The following is a 16573-nucleotide window of genomic DNA, read 5'->3' as shown; positions in this document are numbered from 1 at the left end:
ATTTGGGCCATGTCTTGTTCCAATTTCCCTTCTAATTTCCAGGCCCACTTTACTTCTATTTCAACACCATCAGCCCACACCCCTCCTCTTCCAATCCAGGCCTAAGTTCCCTTCAGGCCCAAACGTCCCCAATTCTCCCACTTCTCTTCCTAAAACCAGCCCAACTCCCTAACCCGACCCAAACCCGTTTCCCTTCCCTTCTTCTTCCCCTCCCAACACCCACACGACAATCCCCAACAAAATTCCCAGAAAACGCCAAATCCCGCAGAAACCCAGCAATTCCCATAACCCACACGCGACCCCCCCTTCCTTCTTCCCCTTTTCCTCGCGACAAAACCCAGAAAAACAGAACCCACGCGACCACGACAGAAGCCAGCCACGCTCTCTCCCTCATCTCCCACGCTCTCTCCCTCATCTCCCACGCTCTCTCTCCTCCTCTCGCCTCCTCTCTCTAGCGCGTGGAGGAGCGATGCAGTGCAACGGAAACCTGCAGTTCTGCTCCTCCGTACGCAGCCTCGCAGTGAGCACAAAGCGACAAGCTTTCGTCCTTCCAAGCGGGAGATTGCTCCACGAAGCGCGCAAGGACAATGGGTTAATCTCGACCCTCAACCTCTTTTCCCGCTCGAGTCGTCCTTCCGGAATTCGAATTTCAAATCGAAATGAAAAAACCTAAATTCCCCTTCTATATAAACGGGACCCCTCTTCCGAAAACGGGGTTAGCGATTGGGGATTGGGATTTTTGATTAGGATTTTATTTGAAAGAGTTTCTGGTTGGAAATTTTGAGTTTGAAATATTCCTTTCGTCTTCTCTGTTGGCTATTGTTCTTCTGGCTGAAACCTCCACCTGTTGTGATATACAAAGGATAATCGAGAGTTTCTCATAGCGGTTCGAACAAGAAGAAACCATTTCGTCGAGAGTCGGTGTGACGAATTAGTTCAAACGTGCGAGGCGGAGGTGTGGTTTCGAGTTGGTTGAAGCATCGCTGTTGCTGCTCGTATCGTCTCGATTCGCTGCTTCCAAACAGGTAATCCTCCCCCTGCTCCATCCTATTTCTTCGTTTCTTTCCCTACTTCAAGAATGGTTATTTCTTTTACCGCTTTGTGTTCTGGATGATGCTGCTGGCCGGTTTTCTCTGTTTTTTTTGTGTTATTTTCGTTGAGGAATCGAATCTGTTAAACGTTCTGATAGTGAATAATATTGAGTGTATATGGCTTGTGTTGCTGCAACCGTAATACGTATATTCGTTGGGTTTGGATCCATTGTTTGTCAAATGGGTCCTTCTTTGTCCGCATCTTGCAATTGAATCGAACATGGTCTAAAGAAAAAATGGGTCTCTTATCTGCATCGTCTGCAATACACCAACTATTCGGCTTAAGTTCTTGTATGATAAACGGGTTGTTTTGCTTCGTTTTGGGTCCAAATATGTTGAGATACTTGAATATGAGCATATACGGTTGTGTCGCTCTATTTCTTTGCTCACTGTTTTCCAGCCGCTTCTAGGAAGATTTTGACTCGGATTGTGTCGATTTTCAGCATGAAGTATGTATATATTCTCAAGTCGTTTCTGTAAGTTAGTTATAATATTGAGTAAGAAATTTGATGGCATGAGTATCTTCTGTTAACTCCTAGCAATGTTTAATCATTTGTAGTCTTCTGTTTAGCGATATTTTCTTGGTTATGTATATGTTCAGTTGGAAAGATATGTTATGTTGTGGTTCAATTGCAGCTGCCTATTTGAGTGATTTAGAGCTTTGTGTTTATGGTCTATTGCAGCACTGAATTTGGGGATCTTCTGTTCTGTTATCACAATCTGATACAGTCGTTCTATTGTGTGGCTTCATATGTTGAGTCGTTCCCTTCCGCTTCAAATCATATTTTAATCTAGTTTCATTTTCGATTTTGTTATCCATGTCGAATTTCGTCTCCCTGCTTGGTTTGCTTGATGTTGAATGGCATTGTGACCAACTTTGTTAGCCTGATGAAACTGCCTACTNTCTCCCTGCTTGGTTTGCTTGATGTTGAATGGCATTGTGACCAACTTTGTTAGCCTGATAAAACTGCCTACTTAGGAACAACCTTAGTTTTTTATTTCAAATGATCTGTGTCGCTTCATGCGGCGAAATCCCTTTTAAAGTTAAGTGAAGGATGTTCAAATGTTTGAAGCACAAATGATTAGTTAATATTTAATCGTATGACGTTTTCAATGGCGTTTCGTTATTTGTTCCTTGCTAAAATGTTAGAGTTGCGTGTTGTTTGTCTCTCTTCTGACATATGCTTACTATTAAGCTTAAGTGACTACAAAGTATGTCTTGTTTATTTTATTATCTTTATTTATGTTAGCTGGAATATGTATTAATTCCGTTGATATATTTTGTTGCATGTGAAACACGTTCGAGGTCATTGTGGACCTCCGCATTCCCTCTCTTTGCATTTTCGAGAAAGCCATAAAGGCTTAATTTCCTCTATCAAGTCAGGCCACAAAATTAGGCGGACAGATTCCCGAAGTGGAGCTAGTTTAAAGAAGTGAAGGAATTAGAAGAAGAAAGATTGGAAGATTTTCTTTTTATTATTAAATTTATTGTATATATATATATATATATATATATATATATATATATATATTTATATTTGTAATGGGCATAAGCCCCCGTCGCTTTTCTTTCTCGCATTTATTCTCGTACGTGTAGATTAGGACAGGTGAATGGGTCAAAACCCAAAAACAGGTGGGTCCAAAACTCGGTCAAGGCGAACAGAACCCGAGTTTGGACCCGAATCTCTCTCTCTCTGTCCCTCTCTCTCTCTCATTTTTTCTTGTTTGTGCGTTTTGTTTAAAATTTGTAGTTTAGAGTTAGTAAACTCCAAACTCCCTTCGAAGCGCCTTTCTATTTTATCAAGCTAAAACTAAATTTCAAAAGCGATAAGTATTTCAATTTGTAAATTTATCTAAGTAAGACTTTAAGAAATTCAAAACAGATTCGCAAAAATGGCAAGATAAACGACAAATATTTCAAAACTTGTAAGTTTATCCAAGTAAAATTCTAATAAAGGTTCAACTTCAAAATCGCAAAAAAAATAAAATAAAATAAAATAGTCAAATAGGTTAATCGCCGGAAAACCGTGTTTAACGGAGTGTCTTAGGTGCCTTACACCTTCCTAAGACACTAATAAGAATCCCGAACCCCCTAAAATGTTTCAAAACAATTTTTTCTGTTTAAGTTGTTTAGAGACAAATTTTCTTAATTTTCCTTAAAAATTAAGTGGCGACTCCTAAAAGTCGAAAATACCTTAAAAATAAAATAAACTCCTTCTCGAAAATATTTTTTTTCGATAAAACAATGAGTAGTGAGAATAATGACTAAATGAGAAATCTTATATATATATGAACTAAAATAAAATGGCCCACCTAATTGGAGATAAAGAATGGATCATATTCTATATAGTATATATGTGATTTGAGGTTGTATTTTTATTTAAACTTTTTGTTTATATGTATAATTTATTGATCTTATTAGTCTATTATATGTTTGTTGGAACATTCAATCTTCAAATTGATCATATATCTAGAGTAAGTCATTTTGAAAAGTTTATATTGCTCAATTTATATTAATTATTCAAAGAGTAATGTTATGAAAAAAGGAGTATTATTCTTTTCTCTTCATAAATCATGTGTACAGTACTTTTTAAGGTTAAAAAGAAGACGTATATGTGATACAATGATAAAAATAATTGACATATTAATCATGGTAATGGCTTCAAGTGTGTTTTGTAATATACCAAGTGTTTTTATCATAAGTTTGCATATGTACTATATTGACGAAATCTTTTAGCATTTATAAATTTTATGCATCAAACGTCTATCTACAGTGATAATAAGCTATTTATTGTTTATGTAAAATTTTAACTATAGCTGAAAAATTGTCAAACTCCCATCTATAGATTATTGATTGGAGCTGGACCCATAAATAGTTAGTAGTAATTATTTTCCAAACTAGAATGTCTACTTTTGACATAGAGATATTATTTTATTTATGATAATGTGATATTCTTCTGCCTAATTATTGAATGTTAATTATTTCTCATACACATAATTTTTTAAAATTAAAAGCTCAATATGAAGAGTCATTCTCCACTATTTATGTAAAACACTTTGAGAATTAAATTTTTAATATGCTTTTTAAGAACCAATTACTAAGATTGATATTATCATAGGAAGGAAATTACACTATTGAAAATGAGAAGAAAAGAGAATGAGAGAAGGATAACAAAAAAATAACTAGATATATCATCTATTTAATGTTCTTCATATTATATTTGTTATTATTTAGCGAATAAAAGATAATGGTTAAACTACTATTATTAATTTAAGCATTTTTTTAATTACTTAACTTTTTAGTATATAAAAATTTAATAATAATAAGGGACAAACGTGTAAGGCACGTGAATCTAGTGTATATAAATATAAGGGGAAAAGGCCAAAAATACCTCTCAACTTTAGTTTATTAGTTGATTTTGCCCTTGCCATTAAATTAAAGTTAAATTTATTCTCACCGTTACTAATTTCACTATATATACCCCTCATTTGACGGAAATCTCCAAATTAACTCAAATCAACCCAAATTAAAAAACGACTCATTCCTCATTTTAAACCCGATATCTGACCCGTATAAACCATCCCCTATTAGTCATTCTCTCAAAGTTAATCCAAATCGTCCATTGAAGCTCTATCAATTAGTTTAAACAATCACCAATTCTCTTCGTCTACCAAATCTCTACCCAAATCTTCTCTCCAATCTTGCCTTCCTCACCTCACTCCGACTTCGACATGCTTCATCGTCGTACACGTCGACGCTAGATCTCACTCCGACATGCTTCCAATATTTCAATTTTTGTTGGCTGTACTGATCGAGATTGCAGAGCATCTAGTTTTCCGGTGGGTGCTTAGAAACTTGATGATATGTTTCATCAATCATAAGACTTCTAGGTTGAAGCAATTTAATTGTCCTGTAGAGGTTGCTAACGTGAGGTTGCATCTGCGGTTTTGCCTCTTGATTTGTTGATAATGTAAGGGGAAGGGTTACCTGGTGAATTGCTTATTAGCAGAAAGGTCATCGTTGGATGTTTTTGTCCTAATTAGGGGTAGTGAACACTCAACATTTTGAACCTTATTGCAGTATGCTTTCAAAGTAGAGTCTGTATCTTGGACAAGAAGAATCTTATGAGTTGTGTTATCGATTTGTTCCTCTGCACACATCAACATGAGTATCGAAGAATAAAAATGGAGGAATGCCTACAGTTCCATTCCTATACTTAATTAAGTAAAAGAAGCTTAGATACACAATGGTGACTAAACAGCAGAATAGAATATGCTCTCCTTCCTGCCAATGTTAACAAAACGCATAGTCCAGAAATCATAGTAATTCCCTTGATAATGATTTAAACGGGTCGGACATTGGGTTTTAAATGGGATATGTGTTGTTTTTAAAAATTCGAGTGAATTTGAGTTAATTTGGGGTTTTCTGTCTAATGAAGGGTATTTATGATGAAATTAATAACGGTAGGAGCAAAAATAAGTTTAATTCAACGGCAAAGACAAAATCAATTAATAAACTAAAGTTGAGGGGTATTTTTGACTCTTTTCCCTATATATAAACATGGAAAGTTTAATAAAGTTGAATGAGATATGTATGAGACTGAATTTTAATTTTTAATTATTTCAGAGAAACGTTACTGTGAGCCACATTTAGCTGTAAAACGTGCCTCAATATGATGAATTATAAATCGTTACTGATAATAATGTTTTATGTCTGTTTACTCGTTTAGATTTTTATCTTTTTATTATTGATTTGTTTTTGAATAAAATATTACCTATCAGAATTATAATTTTGTCTTTTTATCCTAAGCGAATGTTGGCTTAGGATGCATGGTTTGTCCATGATATATGATGGCATTCATATCATATTGCGTGAACCATTATATTGGTACTTGCCTCTATCGAAACACCTATACCAGAGGCCATCGCTAACTCATTAAAGCTTGAAGGTCAAAGAAGCAAGAGATAATAATCCATCAATGGAACAGACTAGACAAAAAGGAAAAAGAATCCCATATGAAGAGGGAGACAACACATGCCATTAGAGTGGAAAACAGGCAAATTCCTTATTCTTTTTATTCATCTCTTTTAATCAAGCACTTGGAGATTTTAGCCTTTTTAAGTCATATTGTGTTCTAAATTACTAATACTTTTCCACTTCTCTTTCTTTAACTATATTAAATAACGAGATTGTATTGTTTCCCGTCTTTTACATGCTATCACACGTTAGTAATTTGAAAGAGGAATAAAGCGTTAGGGTAAACAATAAAACAGAATTACTAGATATTTATTATCAATAACCACCATTACCACAACAATCACTCATCATATTTAATCACCGCATTAGATATTGATAATCAAGTAGCAGTGAGATATTCCAAAAAACAAAAAAATGTACCTTCAGCTTTAGTGGAAAATTTCAAAAAGCTTTAGTACATCGTTTTGCTTTTTGATAATGGGAACTTTCATTGCTTTGTCAGAAACCACATGGTGATGTTTCATTTTTTTCTAAACTTTAATCACATAAGTGATAAGTGGACCCTTTGAACACATTATTTGAGGTCTTAACTTTATATCTACAGCTTCTGAATGTGTATGATCTCTATCTCCCATTTTCGAACTTGTATTCCACAATTTTTTTTATAAAAAAAGAACAACAATCCTGAAGATGGCTGATGCCTTTATGTCATTTACAGTTCAAAAATTGGGTGATTTCCTCATACAACAAGTTTCCTTGAGAACAAATCTGAGAAAGGAAGTTGAGTGGCTGAGAAATGAGCTACTTTTCATACAGCCTTTCCTCAGAGATGCAGAACTAAAACAATGTGGAGATCAAAGATTTCAACAATGGGTGTTTGAGATCAACTCTATTGCTAACGATGCTGTTGCTATACTTAAGACTTATAACTTTGAGGCTGATAAAGGGGATGATGACGGATTTGCTAGTCGTCTCAAGGCTTGCGCTTGCATTTGTAGGAAGGAGACTAAATTCTACAACGTCAATAAGGAGATTCAATCACTCAAGCAACGAATCATGGATATCTCTCGCAAGCGAGAGACATATGACATTAAAAATATCAATAATAATACAGGAGAAGGGCCAAGTAATCAGGTTAGAACTTTGAGGAGAACTACCTCATATGTGGATGACCAGGATTACATATTTATTGGATTTCAGGATGTTGTACAAACATTACTAGCTGAACTACTCAAAGCAAAGCCTCGCAGAAGGGTCGTCTCCGTTTATGGCATGGGCGGATTGGGAAAGACTACTCTTGCAAGAAACCGCTACATCAAGCCTCGTATAGTCTCTAGTTTCCATACACGCGCTTGGATATGTGTTTCTGTAGAATACAACACAATGGATCTTCTTAGGAATATCATAAAATCCATCCAAGGTCGCTCCAAAGAAACTATAAATTTGTTGGAAAGGATGACAGAAGGAGATCTAGAAATTTAACTTCGTGATCTATTAAAAGAACGCAAATATCTTATAGTGGTTGATGATGTATGACATAAAGAAGGATGGGAGAGTTTGAAAAGAGCATTCCCGGATAGCAAGAATGGCAGCAGAGTCATTATCACCACGCCCAAAGAGGATGTCATTGAAAGAGTAGACGACAGGGGTTTTGTCCATAAACTTCGTTTCCTAAGCCAAGAAGAAAGTTGGGATCTCTTTTGTAGGAAACTACTTGATGTTCGAGCAATGATTCCAGAAATGGAAAGTCTAGCTAAGATTATGGTGGAAAAGTGTAGAGGCTTACCTCTTGCAATTGTTGTATTGAGCGGACTACTTTCGCATAAAAAAGGGCTAGACGAATGGCGAAAGGTGAAAGATCACCTTTGGAAGAACATCATTGAAGATAAATATATTGAAATCTCAAAAATTCTATCATTAAGCTACAATGATTTGTCAACTGCACTGAAGCAGTGTTTTCTGTACTTTGGTATTTTTCCAGAAGATAAAATGGTGGATGCTGAAAACATAATATGGTTGTGGATGGCCGAGGGTTTCATACCAAGAGAAGAAGAAAGAATGGAGGATGCTGCTGAAGGCTTCTTGAATGAGCTGATAAGACGAAGCTTGATACAAGTGGTAGATACAGTTTGGGAAAAAGTTACTGAGTGTAGGGTTCATGATTTACTCCGTCATCTTGCCATACAGAAGACATTGGAGGTAAACTTCTTTGACATTTATGATCCAAGAAGCCACACCATATCCGCTTTATGTATCAGACATGTCATTCATAGTCAAGGAGAAAGGTACCTCTCACTTGATATTTCTAACTTGAAATTGAGGTCAATTATGTTCTTCGATCCAGATTTTCGTAAGATGAGTCGTATAAACTTTAGTAGTGTGTATGTGTTGTACTTGGAGATGCGTTTTAACGATATGTCTATAGTACATGATGCCATAGGAAGTTTGTACCACCTCAAGTTCTTAAGATTGAGTGGTATCTGTCATCTTCCCTCTACCATTGGCAACCTAAAGAATACACAGACACTTGTTGTTGTCAATGTCGGCACATTCTCTTGTGAACTACCCCGTGAGACAGCTGACCTAATAAATCTAAGACATTTAGATTTTCTGTATTCAAAACCTCTGAAACGTCTAAACAAACTCACTAGTCTTCAAGTTCTTAAAGGTGTTCGTTTTGATCAGTGGAAAGATGTTGAACCTGTTGATTTAGTCAATCTTCGAGAATTAATCATGCATGATATTACCAAAGCTTACTCCTTAAACAACATTAGCAGCTTGAAAAACCTTAGCATTATCAGATTGTTTTGTGAAGGTTATGAATCATTCCCATCCCTTGAATTTCTTAATTGTTGTGAAAAGCTCCAGAAATTGTGGTCAAAAGGGAGAATAGAGAAACAACCTCTGCTTCCAAATATTGGAATTGGTTAATATTACTGTTTGATTGTTTAGTTATTTAATTAAACTATAGCTAATTGTTTACTAATAGTTCATGTGTAAATTAGTTAGTTAGTTAGAAAGTGGTTAGCACAATAAAGTAGTTAGTTAGTTACAATAAAGTAGTTAGTTAGTTACAATTTTCAGCTGCATATAAATACTAGTGTAAATGTATTCTGATATGATTTTGATCAATAAGAATTTTTCTTAATTATTTCACGTTCATTGTGTTAGTTCGAATATGGTATCAGAGCTTTGAATCGAGATTCGATTCAACTGCAAAAATTAGATTTCCGCCATTGTAGATCCTTTGTAGAAGCAGAGGAAGAAGTTCTGCCATTGTAGATCCTTTGTGGAAGCAGAGGAAAAAGAATGACTACTGGAGAATCGGGATCGATTGGAGATGCATCTGCAAGAAATAATGTTGAAACATTAGAAACGATTGAGAAGAAGAGGAATCATCCTCTTTATCTACATCCGTCTGATACTCCTGGATGTGTGTTAACTACAGTACAACTCACAGGCATGGAGAATTATTCGTTATGGAGTTGATCTATGTTAATCAATCTTCGAGCAAAGAGTAAAGTTTGTTTTGTGTTGGGAACATGTAAAAAGAGTGACTATAAGATGGAATTGGAAGAACAGTGGGAGAAGTGTAGCTGCTTTGTGTTAGCTTGGATCATGAATACAGTATCTAAGGAATTACTAAGTGGAATTGTATATGCTAATGATGCAGCTACAGTATGGAGTGATCTCAAGGAGAGATTTGACAAAGTTAATGGATCGAGGATTTACCAACTACATAGAGAGATCTGTACAATACATCAAGGTAATTTGACTGTTTCTGGTTATTTTACAAAATTGAGGCTATTATGGGATGAATTTGATGCTTTTGTGCCTCCACCTTCATGTAATTGTGATAAGTCAAGGATTTACGTGGATCAACAAGCCTATCTAAGGTTGTTTGCATTTTTGATGGGGTTGAATGATGTGTTTGGTCAAGCTCGTAGTCAAATATTTATTATGAACCCATTGCCAAATGTTAGTAAGGCCTATGCTATGATAGTGGCAGATGAAAGTCAAAGGATGACTGCAAGTACACAATCAAGGAGGGAAATGATGGAGCCTACTGCACTTTATGCAGGAAGAGGAAATTTCCAGAGGAGTAATGATACAGGAAGAGGAAACATGCAGAGAAACAACATCAGATCTTCAGAGTTGAAGAAAAAAAATTGGGATCAAATCTGTGATTATTGCAAGCTGCAGGGTCATGTTAAACTTGATTGTTTCAAGTTGAATGGCTATCCACCTGACTGGAAGTTTAAGAAGAAACCTGAAAATTTTAATTCAGGTTATGATCAAAATGGCACAGGACAAACACAAGGTATGAAGGCAAATCAAGTGAGAGTTGATCAAGGAATAATACAAGATGATTTTGCACCAATCTGCAGAAAAGAAGAAGGTCAAGGAGTGAGATCACAAGAGGTTTCAGCACTGGCATCTCAACCTACTTTCACTCAAGGACAATATCAGAAAATTCTACATATGCTTGATAAAGAAGAAGTGGGAACTTCAGGAACCAATATAGCAGAAAATATGGCAGGTATAACTGGAATTATTGATACAACAATTTCTGTAAATTCTACTGTGAAAAAGGGCTGGATAATTGATTCAGGAGCAACTTGTCATATGACTCATAACCCGCATAGATTACATTCTGTTTGCAACTTTCTGGATCATTTAAATAGAAGTGTTCACTTGCCAAATGGAGAAACTGTGTCTGTTACACATTCAGAAAGTTATAAAACACTAGGAGGAGATTTGTTGAAGAATGTTTTGGTGGTTCCTACATTCAAATTTGATTTACTCTCAGTATCACAATTAACAAAACAACTACATTGCTCAGTTAATTTCTTTCCTGAGTTTGTTGTTTTTCAGGACCTCTCCAATGGAAAGGTGAAGGGGATTGGTAAGGAAGTGGATGGACTATACTATCTCTCTAGTCAAAAACTACATGGAGAAGAGAAGAATAATGAGATGATTATGATGACACACAACAATGAGAATTTGAACAATACTTTGTTATGGCATAACAGGTTAGGGCATCCATCAGCCAGAGTGTTGCAACAATTGTCTTTGACTTCAACTTCAAATGATATCTGTAAGAAATGTTCTATATGTCCACTTGCAAAGCAGACTCGACTATCTTTTCCTTTGAGCTTCTCAAAAACTAGTAGTATCTTTGATATGATTCATTTAGATGCTTGGGGACCTTATCATGTGGCAACACATAATGGTTACAAATTTTTCTTGACTATTGTTGATGATAAATCCAAAATGACATGGGTATATTTGATGAAATTGAAAAGTGATGTGTTTCATATTTTACAGTCTTTTTGTGTTCTTGATAAGAATCAATTTAACAAGCTCATTAAAAGAATAAGGTATGATAATGGATGAGAATTCTTTAACAAAGAATGTAATGATTTTTTGATTGCTCATGGGATTATTCATGAAAGTAGTTCTCCACATACTCCACAACAGAATGGAGTTGCTAAAAGAAAACACAGACATATACTTGAAGTATCTAGAGCACTCAAGTTTAATGGTCATATACCTATAATATTTTGGGGTGAATGTATCCTTACAACTGTATATTTAATCAATGGACTACCCACAATAATATTGGAAGGGAAGACACCTTATGAGGTGTTTGACAATGCCAAGCCAGGACTTGATCATCTGAGAGTTTTTGGATGTTTAGGATATGTTACCAGATTGCCTAAAGGAGATGAATTTTCACCAAGAGCTGATGCTTGTGTATTTTTGGGTTATCCCGCTACTCCGAAAGGATATCTCATGTATAACTTGATCAGCAAAAGATTTGTAGTAAACATGGATGTAATATTTAAGGAAGATATATTTCCATTTCAAAAAATGGTTACTAGACAGTTGCCTTTATTTCTTAACTCTTCATTGGATACATATCAGGATGATGACCATAAGGAGTTGAATGACAAGATGAATGACATGGAAACAATAATCCCACAGGAACAAACATTTCCTGAGATTAATATGCATAATGATAATGCATGGAATGAAGGCAATGAAGATGTTGGAGACACATATATGATAAATGAAGGTGCAGAGAACAGTGTTGATATTTCAGTACCAGTACCTGATATTATTACTGAAAAACCAAGACAATCTCTTAGGAATTTAAAACCACCTATATGGATGAAGATTATATTACACAGGTTTCATATACTAGTCAACCTTATTCACTAGGGAAATACATGTCTTACAAAGACATTTCTCCTAGTTATGCAGTATATCTATCCAAGTTTTCTATTGAAACTGAGCCTAGAAGTTATGAAGAGGCTATTAAAGATAAAAGGTGGTGCAATGAAGCTAGAGATACAAGCATTGGAAGAAAATGGTACTTGGGAAGTAGTTAAACTGCCAGCAGGAAAGTCTGCAATTGGATGTAAATGGGTTTTTAAGATCAAGTATCAAGCTGATGTAAAGATTGAAAGATTCAAGGCTAGGTTGGTAGCAAAGGGATACAACCAAACTGAAGGTATTGATTATCAAGAGACATTTTCACCAGTGGTACAAATGGTGACTGTTAGAGCTATAGTGGCTTTGGCTACTGCTAAGTATTGGATCATTCATCAAATGGATGTATTTAATGCTTTCCTACAAAGAGATTTGTTTGATGAAGTATATATGGAATTACCTAAAAGGTTCAAGAGAGAAGGAAGAAAACATGGCTTGCAAATTAGTTAAATCTCTTTATGGTCTTAAACAAGCATCTAGACAATGGAATGCAAAATTGACTAATGCTTTGTGCAGTTCAGGGTATACACAAAGTCACTTGGATTATTCTTTATTCACCAAAAGAAGAGATGATGAAATTGTTATTGTTTTGGTTTATGTGGATGATATTTTGGTGACAGGAAATGATGCCAATTTGATAGAAGAAACCAAACATGTGTTGCACAGTTATTTCAAGATTAAAGACTTAGGAGAGTTGAAATATTTTTTAGGAATTGAATTTTTGAGATCCAACAAAGGAATAGTTATGAATCAAAGGAAGTATGCTCTAGAAATGATTTCTGAGGTGACACCACTAGAATGCAACATGAAGTTAACTAGTGTGGAATTTGATGAAGGCAGTGTCATTACTGATGATTTATTTCCATATATTAACAAATACCAAAGGCTTGTTGGGAAGCTGTTGTACTTAACTAATACAAGGCCATATATAGCATTTGCAGTACAATCTTTGAGTCAGTTTATGCAGAAGCCAGAATGGTCACATTGGGAGGCAGCATTGAGGGTGATTAGATACATCAAAGTTGAACCAGGAAAAGGGTTGCTGATGAGCGCAAATACAAAATCTCAACTTACATGATTCTGTGATGCAGATTGGGCTGCATGTCCAAATACTAGAAGGTCTGTGACTTGTTTTATATTGAAGTTTGGTGATTCTTTAATATCTTGGAAGTCTAAAAAACAAAATACAGTGTCAAGAAGTTCTGCTGAAGTAGAATATAGGAGTTTTGCTACCTTGACTGCTGAGATCGTGTGGGTAAACAACTTGTTTCATGAATTGGAAGTAAAACTGACAGGACCAACTACCATTTATTTTTATAGCAAGGCAGCCATACAGATTGCTGCTAATCCTGTATTTCACAAATGGACCAAACATATTGAGATTGATTGCCACTTCATTAGAGAAAAGGTGCAGCAAGGATTAATCAGACCTACATACATACATACAAAAGATCAACAAGCAGATGTACTGACCAAGGCACTGGGCAGGATTCAACATGATATCTTAATTAGCAATCTACGATTCTTGAACTTGTTCAATACATCCAGCTTGAGGAGGAGTATTGGAATTGGTTAATATTACTGTTTGATTGTTTAGTTAGTTAATTAAACTATAGCTAATTGTTTACTAATAGTTCATGTGTAAATTAGTTAGTTAGTTAGAAAGTGGTTAGCACAATAAAGTAGTTAGTTAGTTACAATAAGTAGTTAGTTAGTTATAGTTTTCAACTGCATATAAATACTAGTGTAAATGTATTCTGATATGATTTTGATCAATAAGAATTGTTCCTAATTCTTTCACGTTCATTGTGTGAGTTCGAATACCGAATTCCATCACCGTGATGTTTCTGAGGAACTCAAAACTCAGAGAAGATCCGATGCCTGTTTTGGGAATGTTGCCAAACCTAAGGAATCTCATATTATATGGATCTTACGAAGGAAAAGAAATTATGTGTAGTGATAACAACTTCGTCAACTAGAGTTCCTTTGTCTTGATCAGCTTTCACATCTAAAAATATGGCATTTAGGCACAAATGACATGCCTCTTATTAATGATCTTCATATCAAAAACTGTCGAAACCTAAAGGAGATTCCTCAGAGAAAGAAAGAAGTGGCAAGCATATATGAAGTCTTTACAGATAATAGGAAAGGTAAATATACAAACAATTCTCAATCCTACATAACATTCTTCATTTTATAGGGCCATGCTTCTCATTAATGTTCATTTTATAGTGTGTTAACAAGGACAAGAAGCTGTCACTTGAAGACATTCACGTTGATCAAGTTGGGCTATTAAAGCATCAATAAAGTTTCATTTTATGAGCTATATCTGCAATGGTAATAAGTATGATATAAGTGGTTCATTAGCAAAATGTTTGACTTACGTTCTTTGAAACTTTACAAAAAGAGAGACCAATTAGTCAAGGTTATAATTGCTATTTATGTAACATCTCCTTATCTGAATGATGCTATAGCTTATGGCCATGTTTCATGTAGTTCACGTTTAATAAATTTGGATTGTGCTACTTGTGAAAATTATGCAAAATCTTACTTGATTTATGCATGCTATCGTGGTATTGGAGCACAAACTGAACTTGTTGATTGTTTAATGAGGTACGAACAATACTTGTTCTCTTGAAAAAACATAGAGGATTTTGATCTTTCTTGATCGTCTAACATGTTAAGTCTCAATTCCCCGAGCTTAGCTAAAGTGTCGAGGCTCTATTTTGGTATTTTGTACAATAAATTAAAGATTTAATTGGAGTGGTCTACGGGGCATAGATTTTTATTATACAAAACTTACATAAATATACAATATTAAGAAAATATTTATCATTTATAGCAATACAATTTTTTTTTTCAGTTGATCACTTTTAATACATCTATAATATAGTTTTAATTCATATTATAGAGAACAATATAAACACACAAAATACAAGTTTAATACCTATATATTGCATACATAATTCACTTTTAATATATATTGCAGATTTATCATTATATTGTTATTTATTGCTATAAATGGTAATAAATGAAAAGTTTAATATTACAAAGAACAGTTTATTAAACTCATAATACAAGTTTAATACATATATATTGCATACATAATTCACTTTTAATACATACGGCAGATTTGTCATAATATTGCTATTTGTTGCTATAAATGGTAATAAATGGAAAATGTCGCTAAAATTAGTAATTATTTACTAAAAGGTATTCATTCAATTAATTTTTCCTTTTATTATTTTGTTCTTTTGGGGGGGTTTTCCCTAAAGTTGAGTCTTCTTACACGCTGTTTGGATCATTGTTATCCATCGTACTTATTGTATTGTTACCATACTTACAATGTTTGTTTTGATTGTTACTTAAAATGTATTGCTAAATTACGTTGTTACGTAACAATGAAAACCCTCATTTTATGGAACTGCCGATTTGGTGTATTCCCATTGTTACTTGATTTCTTTTTCCAATTGTATTCTGGCATAATATTTCATAAACTTTTTAACCCTTTACCCTATATTATTTAATTCTAGTCAAACCTCCAATCCTAGAATAACTAAGGATATTTTGATAAATTTATAAATTACAATATAGTATGATATAGTCAAACCAAACAATAAAAATGTTATTAAACAACAACAAACAATACAATCTAACCAAATATTGTAGCTACCATACAATACAGTACAATATTGTACAATACAATACATTATAAAACAATATATAACAATGATCCAAACAAAATGTTAGTAAAGAGATTGTGAATCAAAGCAAACTTGAATGATCTTACTCATCATAACATCAACTTAAATAGAAGCAAGACGTAACTAACTTGACTAATTCAAAGGAACTACCGATATATCGTGGTTTCACGGTATTATTAATAATTTTTCCTTAAGCTTAGTGTGTCCAAAAGCCTTTTTGTGCTAATTTTTATATAAGTTTCTCTTTGTTTTGCAGGAAATCTGTCCAAAGATGAATGCGGAGATTTTGAGCGAAGAAATGCAGAAGAGACCACCTACGGAGCTTATGACGGTACGTCGTGCTTGTGACAGTCCGTAGGTGGCAGCGTAGTGCAGCTGCTGAAGGAAGATGGGGAAGTCTGACCAAGTGTGGGGTTACGCAGCTTGTGACGGTCCGTCGTGTCTATGACGGTCCGTCCTGCAGGTTCGTCATGAAGTTCAGAGAAGTAATCCCAGTACCCAGATTCCAAGAGTTGAAGTGTTTT

The 16573-nt window shown here is 34.7% G+C and overlaps 1 protein-coding gene and 1 pseudogene across 1 annotated transcript; both read left to right on the top strand.

Annotated features, from left to right (window-relative positions):
* Positions 1-6434: 6434 nt before the first annotated feature.
* Positions 6435-14880, top strand: LOC107018098 (annotated as a pseudogene).
* LOC107018097 lies at positions 8994-11084 on the top strand. Its single transcript, XM_015218478.2, has 2 exons — positions 8994-10609; positions 10945-11084. The coding sequence occupies exons 1-2, from the start codon at positions 9562-9564 to the stop codon at positions 10977-10979; spliced, it is 1083 nt and encodes a 360-aa protein (XP_015073964.1). The 5' UTR covers positions 8994-9561; the 3' UTR covers positions 10980-11084.
* Positions 14881-16573: the final 1693 nt, after the last annotated feature.

Source organism: Solanum pennellii, chromosome 4 (assembly GCF_001406875.1).
Source record: "Solanum pennellii chromosome 4, SPENNV200".
Classification (NCBI taxonomy): Eukaryota; Viridiplantae; Streptophyta; class Magnoliopsida; order Solanales; family Solanaceae; genus Solanum; species Solanum pennellii.
The sequence above is the reverse complement of the archived record's forward strand: the minus strand, read 5'-3'. Positions and strand labels throughout refer to the sequence as shown.

Bases quoted from the DNA above. Each gene is read 5' to 3' on its own strand.
- LOC107018097 (XM_015218478.2), top strand. From the start codon at position 9,562: ATGTTAATCAATCTTCGAGCAAAGAGTAAAGTTTGTTTTGTGTTGGGA. The intron at 10,610-10,944 runs GTATAACTGGAA...GTTGTTTTTCAG, and splicing joins TATAGCAGAAAATATGGCAG to GACCTCTCCAATGGAAAGGT.